The 23,805-nt window shown below is 55.0% G+C and overlaps 1 protein-coding gene across 2 annotated transcripts in view; it reads left to right on the top strand.

Moving 5' to 3' along the window:
* Positions 1–23,805, top strand: part of SSH2 (slingshot protein phosphatase 2) — a 112,636-nt gene that overhangs the window by 53,010 nt on the left and 35,821 nt on the right. For both annotated transcript variants that reach the window (XM_019511241.1, XM_019511242.1), the window contains exons 3-4: positions 19,850–19,953; positions 22,578–22,642. In XM_019511241.1, coding sequence (XP_019366786.1) covers positions 19,850–19,953; positions 22,578–22,642 — 169 coding nt within the window. The remainder of the gene's footprint in view (positions 1–19,849; positions 19,954–22,577; positions 22,643–23,805) is intronic.

Here is a 23,805-nt window from a genome sequence, read left to right on the forward strand (position 1 = left end):
CCCCCTCGACCCGCCGTGTCTGCGGCTCCTTGCCGCTCCGGTTCTCGCTCCGCCTGTCGCGCCTGGCCCAGGCACTTCCAGCCGGGCTGTGGATGGTATTTGCCAGGCCGTTTCCTCCTAGCTTCCAGAGTGACCTCTGGTCCAGCGGGCCGGGGAGCGGGTCGGCGGCTGGAGTTGCGCTGGCTGGAAGTAGGCTGCTCCGGGGGTTACTGCCTAGTCCGCGGATGAGGCGGGGAGCGCCGCACAGAGTCCGGGCAGGTCTGAGCTGGGAGCCCGGCCACAAATCCAGCTTCCCCCTGGTGACTCGGGCCAGGGCCCTGGCAGGCGTATAGGGCCCCAGGGTCGGTGCCCAGCAGCCCCCCGCACCTGCAAGGGGGACTCGAGGTGGGTCACGCCAGTCCTGGGCATCTCTCCAGCTGCAGCTCCTCTAGGAGGTCTGCCCTGTCCTGGGCTTGGAGATAACTTGGTTATCGGAGGGACTCACACAGCCGGTGTTGCTAGAAGTGCAGATTGCCAGGAGCGAGATGAATCTCTGGGGCCCCGTGCTGGACTTTTGTGTTGACACGGGAGGAGTGCGGTGACTTTCATGATTTCTTTGCCAACCGGGAGTCTCTGAGACACCTGCAGAGTCATACGTCCAGGTGTTGTGACTGTGCACCAAAACACTGGTTGCCTGGCAAGGGCGTCAGCCAACCAGATGCCGTCGATAACTTTTACTGGAGTGCGGCTGTCAGTAGATGTGGCGAGCTAATCAGTGCGGGCTTTCAGGGATCAGCAGAAAATATCCCCCTGTTGACATTTTGTCAGCCATCGAGTCAGCTGGTCTGGGCCTCCCACATCTCAGATGCACAAGGATTAATATCAACCTTTAGAGAGCCTTGGTTACCCGCTGTCTCGACGCGGGGCCTGCTCGGCCCTCCATCCAGCTCTGTTACTAGCATTGCTTTTTGTGCAGGATCAGAAGTTGAATTCGGTGTGAAACTTCCCGGCAGCTATTGGAAAGATCGGGATGAGCAAGGCAGGCAGCAGAGGCACAAAGCTTTACCTGTAGCTGTAATAACTCCCGGGTGCTTCCCTCGCTCTTTCCGCGAGGGTGTTAATCCTTGAGGTTTAGGTATCTCCTTCATTGTATTAGTCCGTGACCACAAGTTTTCCCCAGCCCAGGGGAGATGGGGCCATGCTTAACTTTGGCTGCCAAGTTTCTCTCTCAATCTGCCTTTTGTGTCTTGGTGGAGAGAGGGGATTGTCTGCTGCTTAGGGACTCTCGGCAGCTTGGCTTCGTTCATGCTGCACCGCAGGCGTCCGCTGTGGCTTGCGGCAAGATGCTCGGGCCCGGATTCTGGCGCCAGGAGATGTGGGGAGGTGCCCGCTGTGGGGTTTGAAAGACAGGAGGCACCTGGCCTTGTTAGGTGTCTAAGAGCTCAGATGCATGCACCGCAGACCTTAGTCCTGTGACTCAGTTTCCTGTCTTCACACGGGGCTGAAAACACTTCCTTTCCCTTGTGTGAGTGTACATTTAAAAATGGCACCTTGCTGTGGTGATGGGGGGCAGAGAAGAGCCGGACAGAACTAATCACAGAAGCACTTTACCAAACCTGGAATAGTTGGAAAGGAGAAACCGGAGAGATTTCTCCGCTGAGAGGTGGATAGTGGCTCTTTTATTAATTTATCAGGGCTTGCTCCCTGTTACAAGATGCCACGTGTTTCGAGTGTGCGGGGAAGAGGCTTTGCGTTGGACTGCAGTCTGTGCAGCTACCAGTTCCCAAAACTCTGTTGAACAAGCCCCCAGCAGGCAGGCGCTGTCGGTAGAGTTCCTCTCCGCGGAGGGTCAGAGCTCGTCGTGACGTGTTTCTGCAGTTGGACGAGGCCCGGTATTGCTGCTGCTAGCATCCCCCTTACCATCAGGGCAACCAGCTTCCTTCTGGGTTTGCAGGGGATGTTACAAGCTATTTATAAAATAGGGCATTTGCTGATTTTTTTTCTTTTTTTTTCTTTTTTTCTGTACACCATGTAATTCAGATTCATCGTATTGACTCATATCTTCCCGAATGATGCCAGGCTGCACCTTGAACCCAGGCTGCTCCCTTTGTTTTTTCTCTCGACTTCAGTCGATCCCTGATGGTGTTCTTTTATCTAACTTTTGAGTTAAAGACTCATTTTAATTCCTTGTGTTCGGGTGTGTGTCTCCAGTCAGCTATGTGGTTTCTGTGTATTTCTTATCCTGAGTGCTCTTTATTTTTTCCCCAAAAGGAAGCTTGTGACCCTGCTTTCGCCACCACTCCTGACCAACAAGTCTGTCCATCCGGTAGTTAGGCAGGTTGTATCTCGGCAAATACGATGTTTTATTGGAAATCTTTAATTGCTCTGTACCTTTCTAAATATTTGATCAGTGTCTTGAAAATCAATGGCACTTGAGACTTAGAGGAGGTTGGGGGGAGGAAGCTGTTGAAGCACGAGGGATTTTGGTAATGTAGCTCCAGTTGCTGCTTTCAGCTCCTCTTCAATTCATCTTGGGTGCATCTACACGAGATGTTGAATGCACAGTAGACTAAATCTGCTGTCACAGCAAAGGCTGTGCTAATGCATTAATGCGCAGTAGAATTCGTCTGCTGCACCTTGGTGTCCCTAAAAAGGCGTGCGCCGGCGCTACTGTGCAGTTGTGTTGGTCACTGTGCGTTCAGTTAGTAGCTGTTATTGCTGCGTTATTATTACTGCATCCTAACTACAGTGCATTAATGCACGTGTAGACGTGCCCCTTGGGAGTTAAGGGTTATCTGCCATTTGTGATCTTTGAAATCCCCAAATAAGGTGCTTACATCTCTTCCCATTTAATGTTTGTGGGCACTTTTGATTAGGTGACCACGTCAATATTGTGTTCCTGCATAGCCCCAGGTGCCAGTCCGGCAGGACGGGTCTGCTGTCTAGGCAGAGAACTGCCTGCTGGCATCCAGTGCCCCGGGCGGGAGGTGATGTCTGCGACTCGGCCTGCTTTCCAGGCTGCTGGCTCTGCAGCAACTGAGAAAGACCCTCCTTGTTTCTGCTGCCGTGAAGCTCTGCCTCGGGCTTTTGTGGCTTTGTTTTGCTGATCCCAGTATCACAGAGCGTGGGATAGACCCGTCTGTCCGCAGCAGCTCTCCCCTCCCAGCCTTTTCTGGTTACCTCTGTGCATTTGCATAGGTGCTCGCCACACTGCTTGTAACTGCTGATCATTAACTGTGCCAGGGATGTATCGTCCAGTTCTAGTTTTCCGGCCTGGCCTTTTGATTTCCCTGGGGGTGCCGCCCAGTGTGGGGTCAAGACTCAAACGGGGAACCAGAGTTCCCAGGATAACTAAAACTTGACCAGTTTTTCAAGCGATAAATACCTGCTTTGGCTCAGGTGGGCTGCCAGCTTCGTATATGGCAGGGCTATGGGCCATGCCGGCTGCCTCCGGATCTCTTGGGACCTCTCTAGTAAGTGTTCACTACACCTGGCTTTCTTGTTGGGGTTGTTGCTCATGCTTTAGAGCCCCATTAAGGGGGAGCGGACCCGTGGGGCCCACTAATACCACAGGGCAGCCCTTCCTTGTGCTTGTGCCTTGGAAGCTAGGACTGAAATAGTGTCGCTGTAAAACAGCTTCAGGCACACTTTATCAAAGCGCTGCTTCCCAGGGCCTGCGAGGCCAGAGAGCGTGTAGGATCCTGGCTGCAGCCAGCTATAAAGTAGTTACGGTCGCCCCCACATCTGCCCGGCAAACAGCATTTAAACCAGCCATTCTCAGGCTGGCTGGGGCACCCTGCAGTGCCTTGAGATCCTTAGCTCTGGTAACTGTACAGACATTCACAAGATAACCCCAGAGGTTTCAGAAAGGAATCCGTGGTCAAATTTGTCCCCACCTGTTGTGGTTTTTCTGTGTTCTTTCCAACAGAAAAAACCCTCCGTTATTTTTTTCCGTAGTCAGAAACCCGAGTGAAAGTTTTCCAGGGGTGCCCGAAGTCTAAAAAGATTGAGAGCCGCTGGTTTAAACCGTGTTATCCTGCACTCATTCAGCAGCCCCTTTGTCCTGTTGTAGCTGTGATGTGCCGGGGGTAAATCCAGGAGATCAAAGAGAAGCTGGACTCTCCGTCTGCAGCCGGATGGTCTCACGTAGATCCTGCCAGCCGGGCCCGGTTCCCCCACAGAGCGTTTAAGGATGAAGCCTGGGTCTTAACTGCAAACTTTCTTGCCTTTGCCTTTTGTAACATGGCTTAAACTTTTGTTTGTTCAAAGGCGCATTTTGCTCCCTGCGTACATGCATCTGAATGACAGCTTTAATTAATCATGTTGAAACTCAGTGGAAATAGCTGTTTTTGGCATTTAATTGAAGCACTCTGATTCACGTCATGTAGCAGTAAAAAAGTCTTTCAGGGGAGAGAGAAACATTGGTTCCTGAGGGCATAGACCAATCGCTGACTGATGGGGAGCGGTCTTTTCTTGTTTTAACATGGTCAGCTTATGAAATCTGTGGCTGAGCACTGCGCCGAGGGTGTTACAGGTGGGAGTATTAGGGGAGTCCGCTCTCTAGGACCCCGGTGGTGCAGAATTTGACACCATTAGCCGACTGCCTTTACGCTGCTGTATGTTCACGTGCAATGTGAAGAGCGAAGAGGAGACGGCAGCAAGAGCACGTTTTTGGGAAGTTTTGTAACATTCTCTGAATTGGGGGTTGTGAGCACCCAGCAGCCTTGATGCAAGGAAGTGGAGGATGGTTTTCGCTCTTGTGCTAGGGCTACACGCTGCTACTCCCCTGCATTTTTCCACCCGTGTATTTCCTTGGCCCCTTCCATCCCTCCTGGAGTTCTTGGGGAAACCTCTCTTAAGTTGTAACAGTTATTAGCGCATTAAGATTTAGTCTTTCTCTAGAAATCCCGTTGTTGCATAATAGGCTAAATCTGTCAGCTACTGACCCACAGATCATTTAATCTCTACGCAAATAACTTTGTCCTTTGGCTAGCCAGTATTGAAGTCCTTGGTTTGCGTGGGCGTGCTCTTTGCCGTGGTGGTTTGATTAGAGCCACATCCTCCCATCGGCGCGGGCCCTCTGCTTGTCTTTGATCTCCCCAGTAACTCTTCTCTTTGCCGGCTTTTGTTTGTGCTTGGCTAAAACTCAAGGCTTTCATTAGCTAAGTGCAAATTTAGCACATCTGCCAATCAGTCTCTCCTCTGTTTTGTGCCATGGCTCTTGTGGAGTCACGGAGGCAAGTCTGATGAAGCTCAGCTTCTTCTTTTGATCCGGCATAGCCTCAGAGTGGTCTGGGCAACGGGCAGGCCCAGCGACATCCTCAGCTCATGTCGTGAACCATCACTAAGACCAGAGCTTTGAGTTGGTTCGAAGCATCTGCGTGTCGGCGTTCGGGTGCATTTCACGCTCCGATTGCGGCGGACTCCTCGCAAAGTGTTCAGTTCAGGAGCTCTTCCGTGTTAAGCGGAAATCCCTCCACATTTCCCTCGTCTTGTTATATTGCAAGATGAAAGAGGGCTATTGGTGTCCTGTTCGCCACCCAAAGCTGCAGTCTTTTAACATCACAGCTAATTGCTGTGGCACCAGTTGTTGCCATAGGAAACTGTATTTCATGGGGCAAATGCAGTAGAACGGTGGTTCTCAACCCTGGGGTGCTGCGAGCTGCGTGGAAGGGTGCCGCAGGACAAGGGAGGTGAGAAGCACGTAAAAGCCAGCTCAGGCTTTCCCTGGTTGGGGGCTCTCTGCCCCACATTGCCTAGCTCCTCTGCAAGGAGGTAAGCACTGCAATATGTTAGCTTTTGAAATGGGGTGCCCCTGAAGTTATGGAGGGGTGCCTCGGGGCTAAAAAGGTTGAGAGCCACTGCAACAGAAAATGAGCTCTCGGAAGAAGAAATAATTTCTGTGCAAATGGCTATTTTCGGCAATTGGCTTTCTGTGGGCCCGCTGGGGTTCTTCGCGTGGCACTTGATGCTCCCTGACAGCAAGTGGTTTTCAAGGAGCAGGCAGGTTCAGAAAGGCAGAAGTTCTCTTCTTGCATCATGTCTTGTATTATCCTTCTTCAGTTTGTTAAAGGCATCAGTAGTTTGATCAGAAATCCTTTGCAGGTTTCTCAAGAAATAGATGGGACTGGATTCGGTCACTCCGGTTTGCAAAGGAAAATAGAGAAGACAGGACAGATTTGCACTTCACAGGTGGAGGTGCCTGGAGCACAAGCTTTTGTGGGCTCATCTTCATTTCACTTCGTCGGATGCTGTGAATGGAAGACTTCTCTTGTGCCCTGTTATAAGGTTAAGGGGCAAAAAGCGACTGCGCTCCGGGAAATTGCAACAGCAGAATAATGACTGTGAGAAACTGCTGCTAGCTGCGGCTGCAGGAGCAGTCTGAGATTAAGCTAATCCCTTAGCTGCTTGGGTTAGGTGATGGGAAGAGAAACAGAGCCCTTTATAAAACCAGTTGAGCTAACTGAACGTAGTCATGATACGGGAGCTTTGCGCCGTGGTCGTTTCGCTGGCATGGTGGCTGCCGTGGAAGAGTCTGAAAGCCACGCTGAAGCCAAATGGGCTGCGTTGGTTCCTCCGTTGTACTTCAAGGCTGAAAGTCAGACTAATAAGTAGAAGCCAGTCATTTCTCCTAGTGCCGAGAGCGAACGAGAAACCAGGCGCGGAATATGCGAGCTCACGTGCCTTAGCAATGAGAGGGTGACAAATGCGAAATAAGTTTTCTGCTGTGAATTGCCTATTAGCATGTACAAGCCTGCGTGTGTGTAGATGCTCCGGAGCATATTGCAAAAATGTCTCTCTAAATGTCAGGGCTGTTGAGCAGGCTGGGCGGCTTGCATCAGATGGATGGTTCTGGGAAGGGAAGCAGACCAGCGTCAGCGCTGGAGGGGGGAGGCTTTCACCTACAATTCCCCGACCTTTGCTAATCCGTGCGTAGGCTTCACCTGATTGCAGTAGTAGTGTCTGTAATTTCCTTTCCTGGTGTAATAGAGGCCTGTATAAAATGTGTTGGCTTCAACTCAGGAGAGCAGGTATTTGCTTAGCGGTACACTTTTCCTGCTAGCCGGGGAGACTGGCTCCTCCAGGGCTGCAGCAGACAGCTGCATCAAGCGTTACATCGATCCTTCCACTTCAGATGCGGGGCTTGAAATGAGGCGGTGTGGTAAGAATAGTTTTCAGATGCCCTTAACTCGGGTCCTTGCATGGCTCAAATACGAAAGGTACTTAAGGCACCACCGCTGGTAAAATTTAGCACCTGAACTTTTCAGGGCAAAACGCATCTGGAATCTATAAAGGTTGGTGTTTTAAACACTCTCATCACACACGCGTTATTTTTAGTGTTTCGCGGCCAAGACCGAGTCAGCTAAACTTTGCCGTTTATTTCGTTCTGCTGAGCTAGAAACTCCTAAAAATGGGTTTCTAATGGGAAGTGCTGACACCTCTGGAAATTGGAGCATCGCCCCGGGTACCAAACCGGGAAGCTAATTCACGGCCGAGGCAGCATCTCCACGCAAGCGCAGGGGGTTTGAAAAGTGGCTCGTGCTCCTTTCTGCCTCCTAACTCTGCTGGTGGGTGGCTGGGTTTCTTCATTCCTTTTGTTGCAAGTGTATGGAAATGTAGATGCTTCAGCGAGTTCGCTCCTCTGTCGTCACGGCTCTAAAACTCCCGAAAGCTTCGCAGGCAGAGCTGGCGGCAGCTCGGGAGCCTCTCGCGTGTTGGCCCATTGTCTGTTGCGGGAATGACCTCCACTTAACGAGCCCTGGAACGCAGCAGTGGTGCTAGACGTCCTGCAGCCTGTCGGCTTCTGTTTAAAACGGTGCGTGCTGAGTGATTAATGGAAATTATTTCAGGAATAAAGTACTCCGGGTAAGGTGATCTCTCTTCAGAGCGCCAGGAGAAGATTCAAGTCACAAGGGATATCGCTTCCAATCAAAACCGGTCCCACGCACTGGGAAGGAGGCACGGGGAGCAGTGCTGAGATGGCATTTTGAAGCAGGCTTTTCCTGTACCCTGGCTCCTGAAGCGCAGAGCTAGCTCAGCTCAGCCGTCTGTGGATCCTAATGCTTGTTGGAGCGCCTTTTGGCACATGGGCAGCTCTGGAGAGGCTGGCAGCTGGGGAAGCATCTTAGGCATGAAATGGGGGCTCAGAGCAAAGCTGCCGCCTTCCTGTACCATATCTTCCACCTGGGTGCAAATGCCACAGAGGGGGAGAGGTTGCAAACTTTCCTGGGAGGGGGTATCCTGCCTGAATGGGAGGCTAGCTGCCTAATGTGACTTCTGATGCTCACCTTAAAAAAGATAGCACTGATACCCCTTTCCTTGCTGGCTTGGCAGAACTAGCAAGCGCTGTTACCAATCTTGCGTGGGTTTTTTGTGGGGGTTTTTTGGGAGGGGGGGTTGCGCCTAATACCCAAATTGATTTATTTTCTGTCACCGTGTTCCAACTCGTGTTGTCTGGCAGCCTTTCACCAATAGGGACATTATACTCCAGGAGGCGAAAATGTTAAACTCTTCATCCTGCTGACAAATGACTGGGCTGAGTCTGCTAATCCAGAAGAAATCCAATGCGATTTTAATGAGTGCCCGAGAAAAAAATTGCATGAGTCGTAATGCTGTCCAGCCAAATTAATCTAGATACATATTTCTGTGGGGAGAGGAGGAGGGACAAACTGCTCTTAAAACATTTGAATGAGTCCCGGTCTAAAATATTTTTGCTCCAGGCTGAAGCATCGGATGTTTTGACCAGGAAGCAATTGAAATTTTTATTTTTTTTTCTTTCTTGGTTGATCAAGGCAAACCTTTCTTTGATGTCTTGTCTCTGCTAATTAATTGTCATTCCCAGCCATTGTTTCTAGTCGCATGAAAGTTTGTTTCCCTTCACGGTGAATCTGCTGTTCCATAAAATGAAGTCACCGGCGTGCTTGCCCGGCTGGAGGACCCTCCATGACAACGCAGGGGTGAACAAATCAGTAGCCTGGTTACCGGCTACATCACCGCAGCATTCAAAGCTCCTTGCAACTCCCAATTTTGAATCAAAAGCGGCTGACAAAGCTCTGGCCGAGGGCTGTTCCCCCTCACCAGAGACCTTTTTTATGGCCACCACAAGTTAATACTTGTTACCAGTAAAGGCCCCATTGGTAAGCCAGAGGGCTGCGGCTCTCCAAAGCCGGGGTCTCTAGGGTTGCTGTTGCAGCCTTTGCCCAGGGGCATTCGGACCCTGGCCGGGGTATGGGAAAACAGCAGCGCTGAGCGCAGCCTGCAAGGTAAAACACCAAACAATGCATTTCCTGCCACTTTGTGAGCTGAATCCCCAGGCCTCTTGCTACCAGACAGCAGCAGGCAAATGTAGCCAGGCCTCTGCTTCCCCACCGCACAAAGGAAAAGCTCGTGCAGGAAGCGTTAATGCCTCCGAACGCACGTGGCCAGATCCCGGTGCGCTGTGACCCTAGGTTTTACTGCCGGGGTCTTTGCAGGCAGTTGGGCTGTGACTTGGAAAACCTGCTTCCTCCTTGCCAGCATCCTGGGGCTGTGGGGCGGCACTGCTGCTGCGGGAGACGGGGTCCCACCCGTGCTGGCAGCACTGACATAGATGGAGGCAGCCTCCGGCGCGAGCACCGGTGCAGCCCAGGGGCCCGGGCACGCAACTCGTCTGCTCATGTTCCTGGCGGAGCTGACCCAGGCAGCTGGCAGCCCCAGCGTAGGAGTCCTGGCTCAGCCTGCCTGTATACCTGGCTTGCTCCCCCACTTGCTGCAAGGCCATTTTTTTGGCAGGATGGAGATTGCAGGGATGCTGTGAAATTGAGGTGGGATTTCGGTTTAGGATTCTGTGGGTGTCCCCGGGCTGGCGCTAAGATGACCCTGTTTCACGGGGGGCACAGCCAGTACGGCCTCTAACCCGGGCAGATCAGTGGTCCCTGTTCTTTTTCCGTCTTTGAAGTGTGGGACATGCTTCGTCTAAATATAGATGGCCCTGGACTTGACTAATATGGACAGGGACAGGGTGTCGACCTCAGTGCATCTCCCTTGACTTCTGTTACAGTCATATTTAAAGCGGCAGGTCTGTCCTGTTGGCGTATTGTGGGGCTGTACCGGTCAGACCAAACATGGTTAGGCATGACTTGGGCACCTCCATGTGTCGGGGGGACTGGCATGCCAAGGTTAGTTGTCAGATGTTTTGAAAGTGCAGTGTATTAGGTGCAGAGGCTGTGGAAACGCAGCATCAGACACTGAGTGAGGCACTCGCTCCTGGTTATAACTTACTACAACAGTTTTGCATAGGGAAGCCGTGCTTTTAAAGGTTAATGATTAAAGAATACCTCCTGGACCGGCTGCATCCTTCCTGAAAGGGAGAAGGGAAATAGGAAAAGGAGGTTTAATTTTTGAGAAGCAGGCTGCCAGCTGGTTAGCTGTTTCTGATCCCTGATGTTGAAAATGAATTCTGCTAATGGAGTTTTCCCGCGTTGATTAAAACGTTTTAAAACATCTCTGAAGGCACTTCATATCGTTGTGCTCGGAGAAGAGGAGCCAGCTGGTTTTGGACAGAGCCAGCCATTCGTACTGAGCACGTGGTAATAACAATCCTTAGAAGCCTTCCCTTGGGCATAACTTTCTTCCTGCTCAGCTAGCCTTGATTGTGTTTGAGATCCAGAGATGCTTAAACAATTTATAGCACCAGAAGAATGTCCTGGAGGGGTTTAATCTGGGAATGCCGTGACTTGGAGACCTTCGGGGAATGCATTGTGTAAACCAAGTTCGCCTCTCCTCCTTGTCTGCGGTCTGCGCTGCCCGGCGTCGCACGGCTGCTGTGCGAGGGGAAACAGCAGCGTTGGCTGCTACACTTCACCAGCTACCCCACGTCTAACAGCTGAGCTGAGCTGGAAGCCGTGGGAGTAGCACTCCTGTGCATCCCCGGTGCCTGTCAGCCCTGAGCTCCTGCCCTTCCCTGCTGCATCTAGATGGTTAGACTGAGGCAGGCCAGGGTCGTGCCGTCGGTGCTGGGTCCTGGAGCAGCCGGCACTTTGCCACCTGCCCTATTGCTTGCCCAACACGTGCAGTTCAATCAGTGCAGTCTGAGCTGAACAGTCCTCCTGCCACGTTACGGGAACACGAGATGAAGCCGCCCGCTGCCAGTCAGTCGCAGCCCCTAAAGCGACCTGATGGCACGGGGAGTTCTCTGAAGCCACGCAACGTCTTTCAGGACGTACGGCGTTGCTGCATGTTTCCCCGAAGCAGCACGTGGAGTTCGGGTTAAACCTAGTACATCTTGCCCAACCACCAGCGGTTTGAGAGGTGGGGTTGGAGGGAGGAATTGGCTTGTGTTTGCAGCTGGCCCGTGACGCGGGGCTCGCTGCCGGGCAGGAAGCCATGCAGGCGGGGTTGGGAGCGGGGCAGCACGGGGGAGCATCTTCACACAGACCCTCCAGTTGCCCTGTGTGACTGCGGCTCAGCAGCCGGGCACCACTCTCGTGGCGTGCCCTGCTGCGTAAGCTGGCGGGGTGGCAGAGCGGTCCACCTCCTAGGCGGATGTGGGGTAGGAGCATCGTGCCGGCCGACTCTCAGAGGCCGTGCTGCTTTCCTGACTCGGGAGGGTGGCATATCCTCATTTGGGTCGTTTGCAGGCCAAAGGCATATGAGGGTAAAGGAGAAACTGCAGAGACCTTGACATCTGCATCAGCACATGAATTTGAAAGCGAGTTTAATTCCTTCCTCTGGGGTCTGGCTTTTGAACAAAAAAAAACAACACCCAACCAGCCCTCCCCTTTCCTGCATCTGTAACAAATAAATTCCACGTTTGCCTGCAAGGGAGCGCGTGCGACAGGAGTCCAGAGGTCAGCCCACTGCCGAGGAGCCGCTTGCAGGGACCGGCGGAGGGAGGGAGGGAGCATGGCAAGTGGCTGGAGAGCAAGGTGGCTCTGGGGGCTTTCATTTGGCTTCCAGCACCTGTGTCCCCCCTGCCAGAGGTAGGGTTTCTCGCACCCCTTTTCAGAACGGTTCCCTTCCCTGCTTTCCATTTGGATGTCTTCCCAGTGGCTGCTTGGCTCAGGGGAGAAGGTGGAGCAGGAGTCCTGGCTGCCACCTGCTCTCATGAACCCGGTTGCTTCTGCCTGTGACTTCGCTGCTCATTGAGGCAAGGGGTCTTGCAAGGATCGTGGCCCCTCTGCTCTGGCTGCCAGCTCTCCTGACGCTTGGAGCGGGGAGAATAAATGCGAGACACCTAAGCCCTTCCTGTCTGCAGTGCACCCATCCCCAGGAGGGGCCGTTTCTTGGATGGCAGGTGTCTGTGGACTCCTGCCTAGATCAGGCCATGGTCGGGGGGTGGGAGGCACCCCCAGCCAGAGGCCTGCATCTCTGTGCTGAGCACGGCCAGCCTGTTTATCACAGCCACGCTGCCTCCGGAGAGCCCTGCCTCTGAGCAGAGGAAGTGCCTGTTGACAGCTCCTTTGCCTTTTTTTTTTTCAAGCTTTGCAGAAATGCAGATGTGGCTAGAAATGCTGCTTACGTCAAACATCTGAGCCAGGGCCGGTTCCCACGCTGAGTTGGTTTCCTCTGCGCTGTTGCTTAAGTTGCAGAAGTATCACAACAGCTCTTCCCTGTTCTCCCCGGCCTGTGCCACTGTTCCCGTTCCCTTTCGGGAAGCCATTACCCTTCTGCTTACTGGTTTTGGTGGCTGGAGGGCCCTAATTTGCAAGCCGGTGCTGCCAGCCAGCCCCTCCAACAAGGCCGTGAAGCCCCATAGCCGTGGTGTCAGCCTCCCACCAGTGAGTCTGATGGCTCTTGATGTCCGGGTGCTTCACGGTTTCCTCCAGCCAGGCAAACCATCTGCAGCCTCTCCTGTGAGCAAAGCACAACCTGGAGCCCTGGGATGACTCCCCTCTTCAATAAACACTTTAACCCTCTGTGGCTTCCCTGGCAATGGCCAGAACCTGGTGCTGCAAAAGCCAGGGAGTGAGGGAGGGTGCAGCTGTTTACTGCAAAGCACGTAAACCACAGAGAAGCTGTTCTCTGCTCACACGTCTCCTGCCCTTTTGGTCCCCGCTGCATCGGCCAAGTTGTTGACAGCCTGCAGGCATCAGGTACGACTCGCTCGCTTCCTGTTTCAGGCAGCGCAGGGGGCGGGGAAGGATGTTCTTGTGGTTGAAAGCACGGGCCTGGGAACTGGAAGGCTGGAGCTGGGGTCCCAGCTCTGCCGAGGTCCTGAGCCCAGCCATGCAGTCCTGCCACGCTGCAGTTGCTGCTCTAAGGTGCTTGGAGACTGGGGCTGGGCGCGGGGAGAAGATGCGATGGTCTCGCCCGATGCCCTCCCGCTGTAGGGTGGGACTCGGGGGGTGTATGGAGCTGGCAAGCGTCTGTGTTGTGCTTCCTCTCCTGCCACAGGACCTGTCGCACCCTGGCTGGCAGCACTTCCCCAGAGCATCGGTTCTGCGCGTGGCTGTTGCAGGAACCGCTCTCTCTGTGGGCTGGGCCCGTGGAGCCAGTGGTGGTGGGAGCCCTGCGGTGGAGCTGCACAGGCAGCAGGTGCGAGGCAGGGGCCAACCTCTTCCCCGAGAGGAACAGAAACCAGTCCTCACTTGGGGTGTGGGCAGGAGAGAAACCCCCACTCCTGGTGGGCAGGTCTGCCTCGGCCCACAAGAGTGCTCTCCCGTTCCTGCTGCACCCGGCTGGGTTTGGAGTGCTCCTTACAGCTGCTCCCCGTGTGCCCTGCCTCCCTGGCGCCCCAGCCTTGGCTGAGGGGTGAGCAAGAGAAGGCAGAGAGGTGCAAGTGGCCTGCACGTGCGCTCTTGCCCACATCTGGTGCTTGCAAAATACAGCAGGCATCAATCGGAAGGCACCAGGCTGGGAATGGGGACAGGCGTTTTGTTCCTGACGGTCGCTGACTTGCTGTGTGCTGCTGGGTGACACTCCTCTATCTCTGCCTCCACTTCCCCTCCCCTCCCTGCACCTGTTTAGACATAAGCCATAAGTGGCTTATGTTGGGGGCTGCCAAAGACCGCTGAGCAATACAGCGTGGGTGGGGGAGCACTTGGAGCCCCTCTGCAGCAGGGTTTGCCTTGCCTGAGTGAGGCGACATGCTCGCTTGTGGGGTGCTCTGCGTCGGGGGCCTGTCGGCATGTGTCTGGCTTGCCTGCCCTCCAGCTTCCTTGGTTGGTTTGCTTTCTGCCCTCGCCAGCTCTCTCTGCCTCCGTCTCTGGAGCCCTGACGTGTGGGCCTGAGACTTTCCCGAGACACCCCCTTGCAGCAGGCATTGACCCAGCGGGGGGACCGGCCCCTTGGCCCCGGACTCCCACCCCCCTGCCAAGCCATTGTCGTGTCCCAAGAGATGGCCTTTAGGAAGAGCTCTCCTTGTTCGGCAGCTTGGAAGCCTCCATGGTTACTGCAGCGCTCCATTGTCGTCCTGACCTGCAGCTGCCTTGTCCTTGGCACGGCAGCCTCTTCCAGGCCGGGCAGGCTTTCGCCCTGCTGCCTGTGGCTCTGCACCCATCTCCGCGGGGCCTTGGCGAGCGGGACCTGAGGCTCGTGGACGTACGTGCAGCTTGCAGAGGAGAAATGTGTGTGTGGGGGGGGGGCGTCATTCCAGTCTAAACCACCAGGCATTCACCTCTCCTTAAAACCAGAGCTGAGCAAGCTCCGTGTGCTCCCAGCAGCCCTGTTTGAATGTGCCCCGAGATGCATCTGGTTCAGGAGCTCTGACAGCAAGGCAGGGGCTTTGCCTCCTGCCACTGCAGCTGCGTTCAGAGTAGTCCCTGCACCAGGTCCTGATTTGGGGGAGGGTGAATTGTTTCCTCCACCCTCTCTCTGCTGAGACTTTCAAGCGATTCTCGCCAGCCTCTGTCAGCTGGGCTGCCCTGATGGTCAGGGCCTGAATGAGGGCTGGGCTGGGCAAAGCTGTAGAAGGAAGCTACAGGCTGATGAATAAGCTGAGCTGACTGGCAAGACTTCCTCTGGTTCACAATAACCCAGTTAAGCACGCACCGGGGCAGGCCAGTGCCAGAAGCAGCCCAGGTGCTTCGGCTTCTCTCCCTGGGCTGCTGAGCCAGCCTTCCCCCAGCTTTTGAAGACTGCGTCTGCAACTGCCCTCTTTACAGTGGCTTATGTTGGGGGCTGCTGAAGACTGGTGAGCAATGCAGGACAGTCCCCCCCACCCAGGTGCATGGCAAGGAGCGTCTGGAAGCACAGAGCACTGCAGCAGTGCCAGGCACTGAAACGGCACCGTCCTGCTCAGTGGTGCATGAATCGGATCGGGGTTGCGACAAGATGTAGTTTACCTGGGCACAGGCTGATAGCAGGAGGAAGTTCAGGGCCCTGCCTTGTAAGTACCTGGCTGGGGTCTGTCTTGCAGCTCGCTCACATGCTAGGTGTGACAACTGCATGCATCTCCGAGCACCTGAGGAAGCATGTAGGTGCCTCCGGGGAGCCGGCTGCCTCGCAAGGCAGAATCCATTCAGGACAAGGCCGTTCTAGACTCCCAGCTGCATGGTATGAGAAGGGCTGTGTCCGTAATGTGCAGCATCGTAATGCCCAGCCCTTTACGAGCAAGCAGGGAAGCCTGCAGACTTTGTGCCTGTTGGTGCCTTGCGTCCGGTTACAGATGTGCAGATTTCTAGCTCCCCTGGTGCAACTTTCCATTGAATTCAGAGGGGCGAGGGGATATGTGGGGTTTCATAGTTTCTAGGGTCGGAAAGGACCTGAGCGGATCATCGAGTCCGACCCCCTGCCATTGCAGGAAAGAGTACTGGGGTCAAACGACCCCAGCAAGGTGTACATCTCGCCTCCACGAGATGAGAAGTCATCACCTTCTGCTTGAGTAGAAATGTGTCTTTCTCGAGAGCCGGTCAGACCTGCTTGCTGCCATCATGCCAGTGCCACCCTTGCCTGTGCACGCAGTCCCAAACATGCCACCCAGCTGGCAAAGCTAGACTCGGTTCGGGCATACTTGATTCTGAGCCGGGCATTGCCCGTGAAACCTTCTCTGAAAAGGTCTCTCTGTAATGCCAAGGAGAAGAACAAAGCCAAGCGTGGCCCGTCACCGCTTTGTAACTGGAGACCGCTTGGAAACCCTGCGGTCGAACCTCGCGTCTGTCTGGGGTTGCTCTTCAGTTCTGCAGCTGGTTTTATTCCCCTTGGGGCATTGAACTCGTGTGAGGGGTTTGCTCGGTGATCACGGTGCCCTGTGGGCCCCTGGCTGTGGCGGTGGCTGGCCCGGACACATCCCTGGTTCTTCAGCAGGAACAACCACCGGGTTGGCATGATTGACCGCTGGTCAGCTGAGGCCGTGACCAGGCTTTTCCTTTCACCACGTCCTTTTAGGAAGTGAGGGGGCTCCATGTAGTGCTTTGAAAGGAGTGTCCAGGTCCTAGGATGCTTCACGAAGAAACAGCCATCCGAGGTGGGGCTGTCAGGAGGGAGCAGCCAGTCCAGTGCTTCGCACGGGGTGGTCGGGGTTGGACTCGATACCCATCCAGGGGCCTTTGGCCCTGTGACTGGACTTGCCTGAGGTGTCTGGGGCCTGGAGCCTCCCTCTTCCTTCTCATTTTGGGCAGTGTCTGCAAAGGGAAGCCGTGCAAGGGCGAACGGCCCCTGCTTTGCTTGTGCAACGTGCCAGATGAAGAAGTGCCTTGGCACCAGGGTGGGGTGGCCTCAAGGGGATACCCTCTCCCCAGAGAATAGCAGCAATGCCTGGTGTCGTGGCGTTCCTTGCTTTGTCACGGCGGGTGTTCGGGCTCGTCTTCATCCCCACTCTCCTATATGGAGCAAAGTTGTCCCCTGGGGTTGTGCCAGGGCCCGTTACAAGTTCTGCAGTAGAATAAGGACTTCCATGCAGGTGATGCCGGGAGCTCTGGGCAGCGGGGCGCACCCTTGTCCAGGTGATGTGCCTGGTGCTGCGATGGGCCGAGGGCCCCAGGAGATGCGGGGGGCTGAACTCTGCTTCTGAGTGCGGGGCGTTGGAGAATCCTGCCAGCGTGGAGGCCCCAGCCCGAGAGCACACCTGGAAGGGAGCACACCCCAGATACCAGGGCAGCCGAATCCTCCCACAGCTCATCTCCAGGGCCAGGTACGGGCAGGACAGGAACGTTGCGATCCCTGAGCGCAGCGTGCTCCGTGTCTGCAGCGAGTGCCCTGTGGCATGGTGAACCAGCCCGCGTGGAGCCCAGGCGTGGTCCCGGCGCCTTTCTCCACGCTGGTGTTTGGGGGCTGGCTGTACCTTTGCTCCATCCTGCCTTCTGTTGCACGATGCGGGCGAAACGGAGCGTTGGTACGGGACTGCGCGGCCCAGAGACCATCTGGGTGCAGATCATTTGGTGCTTCTCCATGCGCGTGCTGCTTAATCCCCTAACCACATCCTTAGGCCAGTTCAGCTTCCCTGGGAAACCCCCAGCAGCAACTGAGTGGGCTGCCACAGCCAGGTTACAGAGGAGGTTTGCTGTTCCCATGCTGCTCTTTCTCCTAGGGCTGCTCGATCTTTGGGCACTGCTGACAGTGCCCTGGGCCTGGATGTGCAGAGGAGAGGGGAAGAGAGGACCTCTTTGCCTTGGGCCCTTCCTGCGTGCTAATCACATTGGATGGAGCAGCTCAGCCTGGCAGAGAGCCATGCTTTCCCTCCCCACGCACTGGAGCCGGTGGGTTGGCAACCTGGCCTGCTAGTCGGAGGGAGCAGGAATGTACGTCCGCAGAACCCGAGGCCTCTGCAATGATTCTTCAGCCAGTTTGGGGGGACGGGGGGTCTGCCACAGCCGCGGTTTCAAAATAACAGTTTCCTGGTATGTCCGATGGGTGCCTCAAGGAGCCGAGGGGCCCGGACCCTCCGTAGGGAACGTCGCCGTCCCCCGGTGCCCGAGGGCAGCTGGTTGGGATTCTTGGTGCAGGGGTCTTGGCCCATTTCCCTGAGAAAACAGCTGTTTCGAGTGCCCGCCGATCCACTTTATCGAGCACACTAATGATCCTCGATCCGTTCTGAGCTGGGGAAAACGTCTTTTCTGCCCTAGCTCGGGTTTGGCCGGGATGTCCGCCTGTGTGTCAAGATGCATCTGGTCTTGGTTATGACCCAGGAACGGGTGACTCTGAGGGGAGACCACAGGCTGCACCGGAGCATTTGTGCTCCAGGCTCTTTGGCCTCTGGGATATGGCAGGCTCAAAAGCAAAGGTGGGGAGCTGGGAGGGTGCCGAATTGACAGGCGTCTGCAACAAGGAAGGCAGTATTCCCCCAGAGGTGGCATTTGGTCCTGGCAGAGGTTGGGGAAATGCAGTTTTCTCTCCGACCTGGGGCTTTTGTAGCTGCTTGGAGGTCAGGCTACCCAGCTTGAAGGCCTTGGGTCAGGAGGTGCTGACCTGAGGGTGCTTCTGGCCTACTGGCTCTTTGCTCTGGGTGACAACAGGATCCTTTGCAAAGCCTCTGTCTTCAGAGGGGCTGAAATGACTTAACTTGAAGTGCCTTGCCTGGCTCGGTGACTTGAGACCCCTGTCTGTGAAGAGGAGACGCATGCATGAAGGGCGTTCCCTGGGTCCGCTCCAGCTTCTCTCCAATTCTCATGACTTTCTTCCAACACGTGGAGGGGCTTTTTGTTGTTTTAACTTCCTTTTCCTCAGCTCGGCTTTTCAGAGCAGCAAATAATGGCCTGTAGGTTTATTTAAACGGAGGCAGGAACTACGGTGGCCGGTCTCTTGGGGGCAGCGCATGTAGCAAGCTGGTGGCTTTATGGCACGGGGCTGTCAGGGGCACGGTGGCAGCGACTCCTGCGTTCTCTCCGTTTTGTGCAGTCCGTCCTGTTGCCCGGGGCTGTGGTTTCTGGTTTACCCTTTTTTTTCTCTCTCTCTCTTAGAGTTTTTTTGGTTGTGTTTTAAGCTGATCAGTTTGGAGTAGAACAGAAGCTGGAGGCTGGTGCTGTGATCCCAGCACAAGTGCCATGTCTCACTTTCTGCTTCTGAAACAGTGATTCTCAACCTTTTCGGACTCAAAGCGCACTTGGAAAATTCCAGCTCTTAGTTTTCATTGGGGGGGCGGGTTGATTGTAGAAAAGTACTAGAGTAATTCTTCTGATGCAAAGTCCTCAGAAAGACCACGGCAGAGCAGGACGGTTGTATAGATTCATGTTGGAGAACTCTGGATTTATCCGGGGAATCGGGTTTGGCACCCTTGAAAGGATTGTAGGGCACCCCAGGAGCCCTGGCACCCTGGTTCAGCATCTCTGTTTCAAAACAGTGACAGGAAAGTGGCTGAAGGGCTCCAGAGGGTCGGTGGCATGCTTCTCGCACTTGTTGCTTGATGGCAAGGCAAAGCCAGGGCGAGAAGTGGCAGCTTAAGGTGACAGCGTTAATTTGGGTTTTACTTCACACGAGTCTCTTGTGAGCCAGTTGTCATATGATTCATCAGACAGTAGCCTTTTGTGGTCCATGAATCTGTCATGTATGCTGATGTTCCTTCAGCCAACTACCAGCACAAGGCAGTTGCAGCTCCGGGGCATCAGCAGGCTGCCTCACCAGCGAGGGACAGAGTTATCCAAATGCATGGCAGTCCAGATCCCAGGCCTGCGCCCTGTGTTGGCATTGAGAAACCCAAATCACAAAGGCCCTGTTGGGGACTGCCCCAGGCATGCTCGCGTGCCGTTTCGTGGTGGAAGTATCGGAGGGGTCTTCTGCACTTTCCCTCTGCTCACACTGCTCTGTTGTAGGTGCACCCTGAGCATATTGTCACATCTCTAGGGAGAAAAGAAAGCTTGCTGTCTTCTGCCTGGAGATGGGGTGGGGCCTGCGTGCCTTCTCTAGAGGGCTGGAGCATCCTCAGCAAGGAGTGGCCCCTTGCACCAGGTTGCTTTTCTCTCTGTAAAGACGGGGGCTGGGTTCCACTTGCTCATGCTCTTGCATCTTTCTCTTTCAGCATCAGCGAGAGCTTCCTTACAGTGAAAGGGGCCGCACTCTTCCTGCCGAGAGGAAATGGGTCTTCTCCTCCCAGGATCAGCCACAGGCGCAACAAGCATGCAGGTAAGTGTGCCCCCACGTGCTAGAGCGGCCTGGTTGCCCTGTCCCCGAATGCACCCTCTCCCGGGTTCGTTGCCAGCCAGACGGAAGCCACGTGCACGCCAACACACGGCCTTATGTAAACACAACTTCTGCAACTCACGGCTGCGAGGCTCGGCGCGACCGTTCCCCCTCGTTCAAACATCACGGGGCCGCATCGCTGGTCCCAGCAGGCTGCAAGATTGTTGGCTTGCACTCATCCAAGCAGTGATTTAAGGAGGCTGTCACGGCCCACAAATTTGGTCACTGGCTCTCCATAAATAGCTGAGCCACCGCTGCGCTGCCAAGAATGCAAGCTTCCTCCCGGGTCACACAAAACGATCGCTAGCGCAGAGACACGCCGGCCTGAATATCTACCCACAATGGCCCAGCAGCTGTCAGCTTATTCCGTAAGCTTTGTCCTGGGTGGGGAGGGAGGGGTTCAGTACTTAGCACCACAACACCAGGGGTTGCAGGCTGTTCTCCCTGATCCCTAACCAGCTTCACACCAGGAAAGTCCCCTTCCGGATGTGAATGCTGGTAGGAAAACACCGCACCGTATCAGCATGACTGGTGTCCGGATGCTGACAAACAGCATGAATGATACGAAGGCAGTCTGAGTTTCACCTTCCTGCTCCGCTGAAAGTTCGGCTTGTTTTCTGCTTTCTTTGTTTGACAAGTCAGCCTCAGAGGAACACAGCCCAAATGCTGCTGGGTCATTGTGTACACGGGGCTGATTCATTGAGGGCACGTCTGGGATCGGATGGTTTGGGGCGATGTTGAAAACTTCTGGTTTGCTCAGGTATCAGCAACAGACAGCAGAGACACTGGACTCTGCTCTATCCCCCCTGGAAAGCAGCTGCTCGAGTCAAGGTTTCCACAGCAGTTTCATCCCATCATCTGCCATCAGAGGCTTTGAGGTGCCTGAGGAAGCAGCCCTGGATGAGGACGCAAAAAATTACATCTGCCCTTGCCCTCTCCAGATATGGAAGCAGGAGCTGAACTGTTTGCGGGCGAGGGGCATTCATTACCTGGTGTCCAGAGATAATAGATGCGTTCTTGGAGTCTCCGTTGCCTGGAAAACTGGGTTCTAATCCCAGCACTGTCCTTGGCCTGCCTGGTAATAGCCTTTGGCCTCCTGGTGCCTTGGTGTCTCCATCTGCAAGCGCTGCCCGGGCACCTGGCAGGATGTGCCACCTGGAGACCGCTCGCATGTCTGTCGTTGCTGTTGTAATGAAGAGCTCTGAGCTGTCCTGAAGCTAAACCCTGCGAGGGGTGAGGTGCATTGTCTCCCATCCTGTCCTGGCTGCTGCTTCACCACCATCTGCCAGAGGACGGAGGGGCAGACGCAGCGACTGCCGCTGCAACACCAGCCGTGCTGACAGCCCATGCAGTCTTCGGTGTTGTGCCCTCCTTGCTCACATCTGCCCCTTCCCTGCTCCTGTGTGGCATCCTGAGGCCCACACGTGGAGCGCAGCTGGGCTGGTTGTCAAGGCAGAGCTAAACAGCGTCCTGATGCTTCGTCCGGCTTTGAAAGTTCAGGACTTTGCCCTGGCAGGCGGCTGGCCAGCAGGAAAAGGAGAAGAAACACAACACAGCTGCTTCTGTGCGTCTGTCTGCTCCCTGGCTGACTGGCCTTGGAGCCTCCCAGGAAGAGAAACCGGCTCGGCAAGTTGCTTGTGCACTCTCTTCTCTGAAGCCGCTGTGCAACACTTGGTGTGTTGTGAGGGATGCTACAAGGTGCTGGCCTCCAGTTCCACCTCCACTGTCAGTTCAAAGCCCTGAGACCCGCAGTTCTTCACCTTTGCTGGGAGAAGCATCGCTCGCTTTCTCAGCTGCTGGTCGGGTGTAAAGGCTTCAGCTGCAGGCTTTGTCCCTGCCAGGAGCCATCCTTAATCCTTTACGCTGGAGCTGCGACCCCCAGCACGCAGTCGGGCTGGCCCTTGTGACCTCTGGCACAGGGAAGTCTGGTCTCCCAGCAGCATTGGGGGTGCAGGAGGAGAGTGGGCAGCTGAGCAGGGAGATGGGATGACAGTGCTGGCGGTTGCTCCCCCTGCGGCAGCCAGTCCCTGCAGGATGGCCGTGTTGGGCAAGGAACCCTCTTCCCAGGGACAGGGCGCTGTCTGGAACAGGGCCGTCATTGAATGCCTCTTGCTGGGTGGAGAGCCTGTGTCCAGTTGAGACCCAGTCCCAGGGCTCTCTGGGGGCTAAAATGTGTCTTGGGGGGGATCAGGAAAGGCTTGTATGCCTTTCCCAGGCCACCCGGAAATGCAGGTGGGAGCCCTGGCTTGGGGGTTGCTTGAGGGCAAGGCAGACCCTCTCTGTCTGCAGCGTGTTTGGTGTCATAGGAACGGAGCTTGCCCAGGAAGCACAAGCTCCTGTCGAGGGGGTGGTGGGGCTGGGGCCTGCGGGAGGTGAGGACAGGGAATGCCCAGAGCGAAGAGCTGCTTCCCGGGTGCCAGAGAAGCTTGTCACCCCTGAGTAGAGACCGGTGGTGCTGGCAGGGGCCACTGCCTGCCTCGTTCCTGGACCTTGGAGCAGGCAGGGCAGCTGGGCAGCGGGCAGCTGTGTTGGGCTGTGGCCTCACCTCTCCCCCTCTCTCCCTGCAGGAGACCTCCAGCAGCACCTGCAGGCCATGTTCATCCTGCTCCGGCCCGAGGACAACATCCGCCTGGTAGGCTGGCTCCTTGCTTCCTGACTAACGCGCCGCGGGAATGAATGTGCCTCCTTGACACACCAGCGGCTGTGACTCACCACAGCAGTGGGGCACGTGTGTCTGCATGGCCTCTGCTTTATCAAGGGCTGCGGGGGTGGGAATTTTCCTTAACAGCTACACGGAGAAGGAGTGGCTGATAAAGAAGGCCGACTTATTTATTTGCCCAGGGAGACGGGGTGAATGGGGTGAATGGGTGACTCGAGGGCTCCTGCTTTTGTTTGTTGCCATGTGCTTGAGCCACATCCTGGGCACTCATGGTCGCTCAAGATCCTATAGCCGTTGTCATAAAACCCAGAACATTACCATAGCAACGCAGGTAATGAATCCAGCTGGCCCAAGCTGCACCCCAGCAAATTCAGTCGAGTTCTTTGCATCCTCAAACCTTTGCATAATAGTGCGGCTGAGCGCTGAGCACTGAGCCACCACGGTCCATCCTGGGCCTGCCTCGGTAGCTCGAGATGGTCTGGGGAAGAGCCCCTTGCTTAGGCAGCACGTTGTGCCTGTCTTTGGGGGATTTCAGTGGGAAAGAAGTGGTGGATCTATAGTATGGGTATCTCCTAAAACAGGGAGGAGTGGGTTTGGGAAGTGCGGGGGAACTGACAGTGTCTTAAACACCTTGAATGCAGTGAAGTGCCTACAGGATCTTGAGTGCCTTTTTTCTCCCTCTTGTCATCCATCACCATTGATCGGCCTTCTAGTGCTGGCTGGGTTAGTCTAGGTCTGTCGCAACAATTTTTTCACCCCTGCTCCCCTCCACTCCCCCCATGGACAAGCCAGCAGTATGGGAGATATTCCAGCACCACTGGTTTGCAGATTCCTCCTGGCCCACACGTAGCTGGATATAGTCTAAGTGGAAGGCAGTTGCCGTCATTGCAAAGCACTTAAACTTTGACCATGACAATGGAAAGTGCTTTGCTGCTGCCTGTGTCGTGATTCATTGCAAACCCGCCTGAAAGGTACTTTCTGCAAAGCATCCAGTGCCCTTGGCTTCCAGCGAGGTGGGTGGGTGTCCGGCGTGCTCAGCATTTTGCCGGATTGGGCCCAGCATTAGTCTGCTTGAAATTATTGAGCAAGTAATTGTTCAGCAATATCAGTGGCCACATTGTGCGAGTAGGGACAAA

The sequence above is a fragment of the Gavialis gangeticus genome, unplaced genomic scaffold (assembly GCF_001723915.1).
Source record: "Gavialis gangeticus isolate Ggan-Ray unplaced genomic scaffold, GavGan_comp1, whole genome shotgun sequence".
Lineage (NCBI taxonomy): Eukaryota > Metazoa > Chordata > Crocodylia > Gavialidae > Gavialis > Gavialis gangeticus.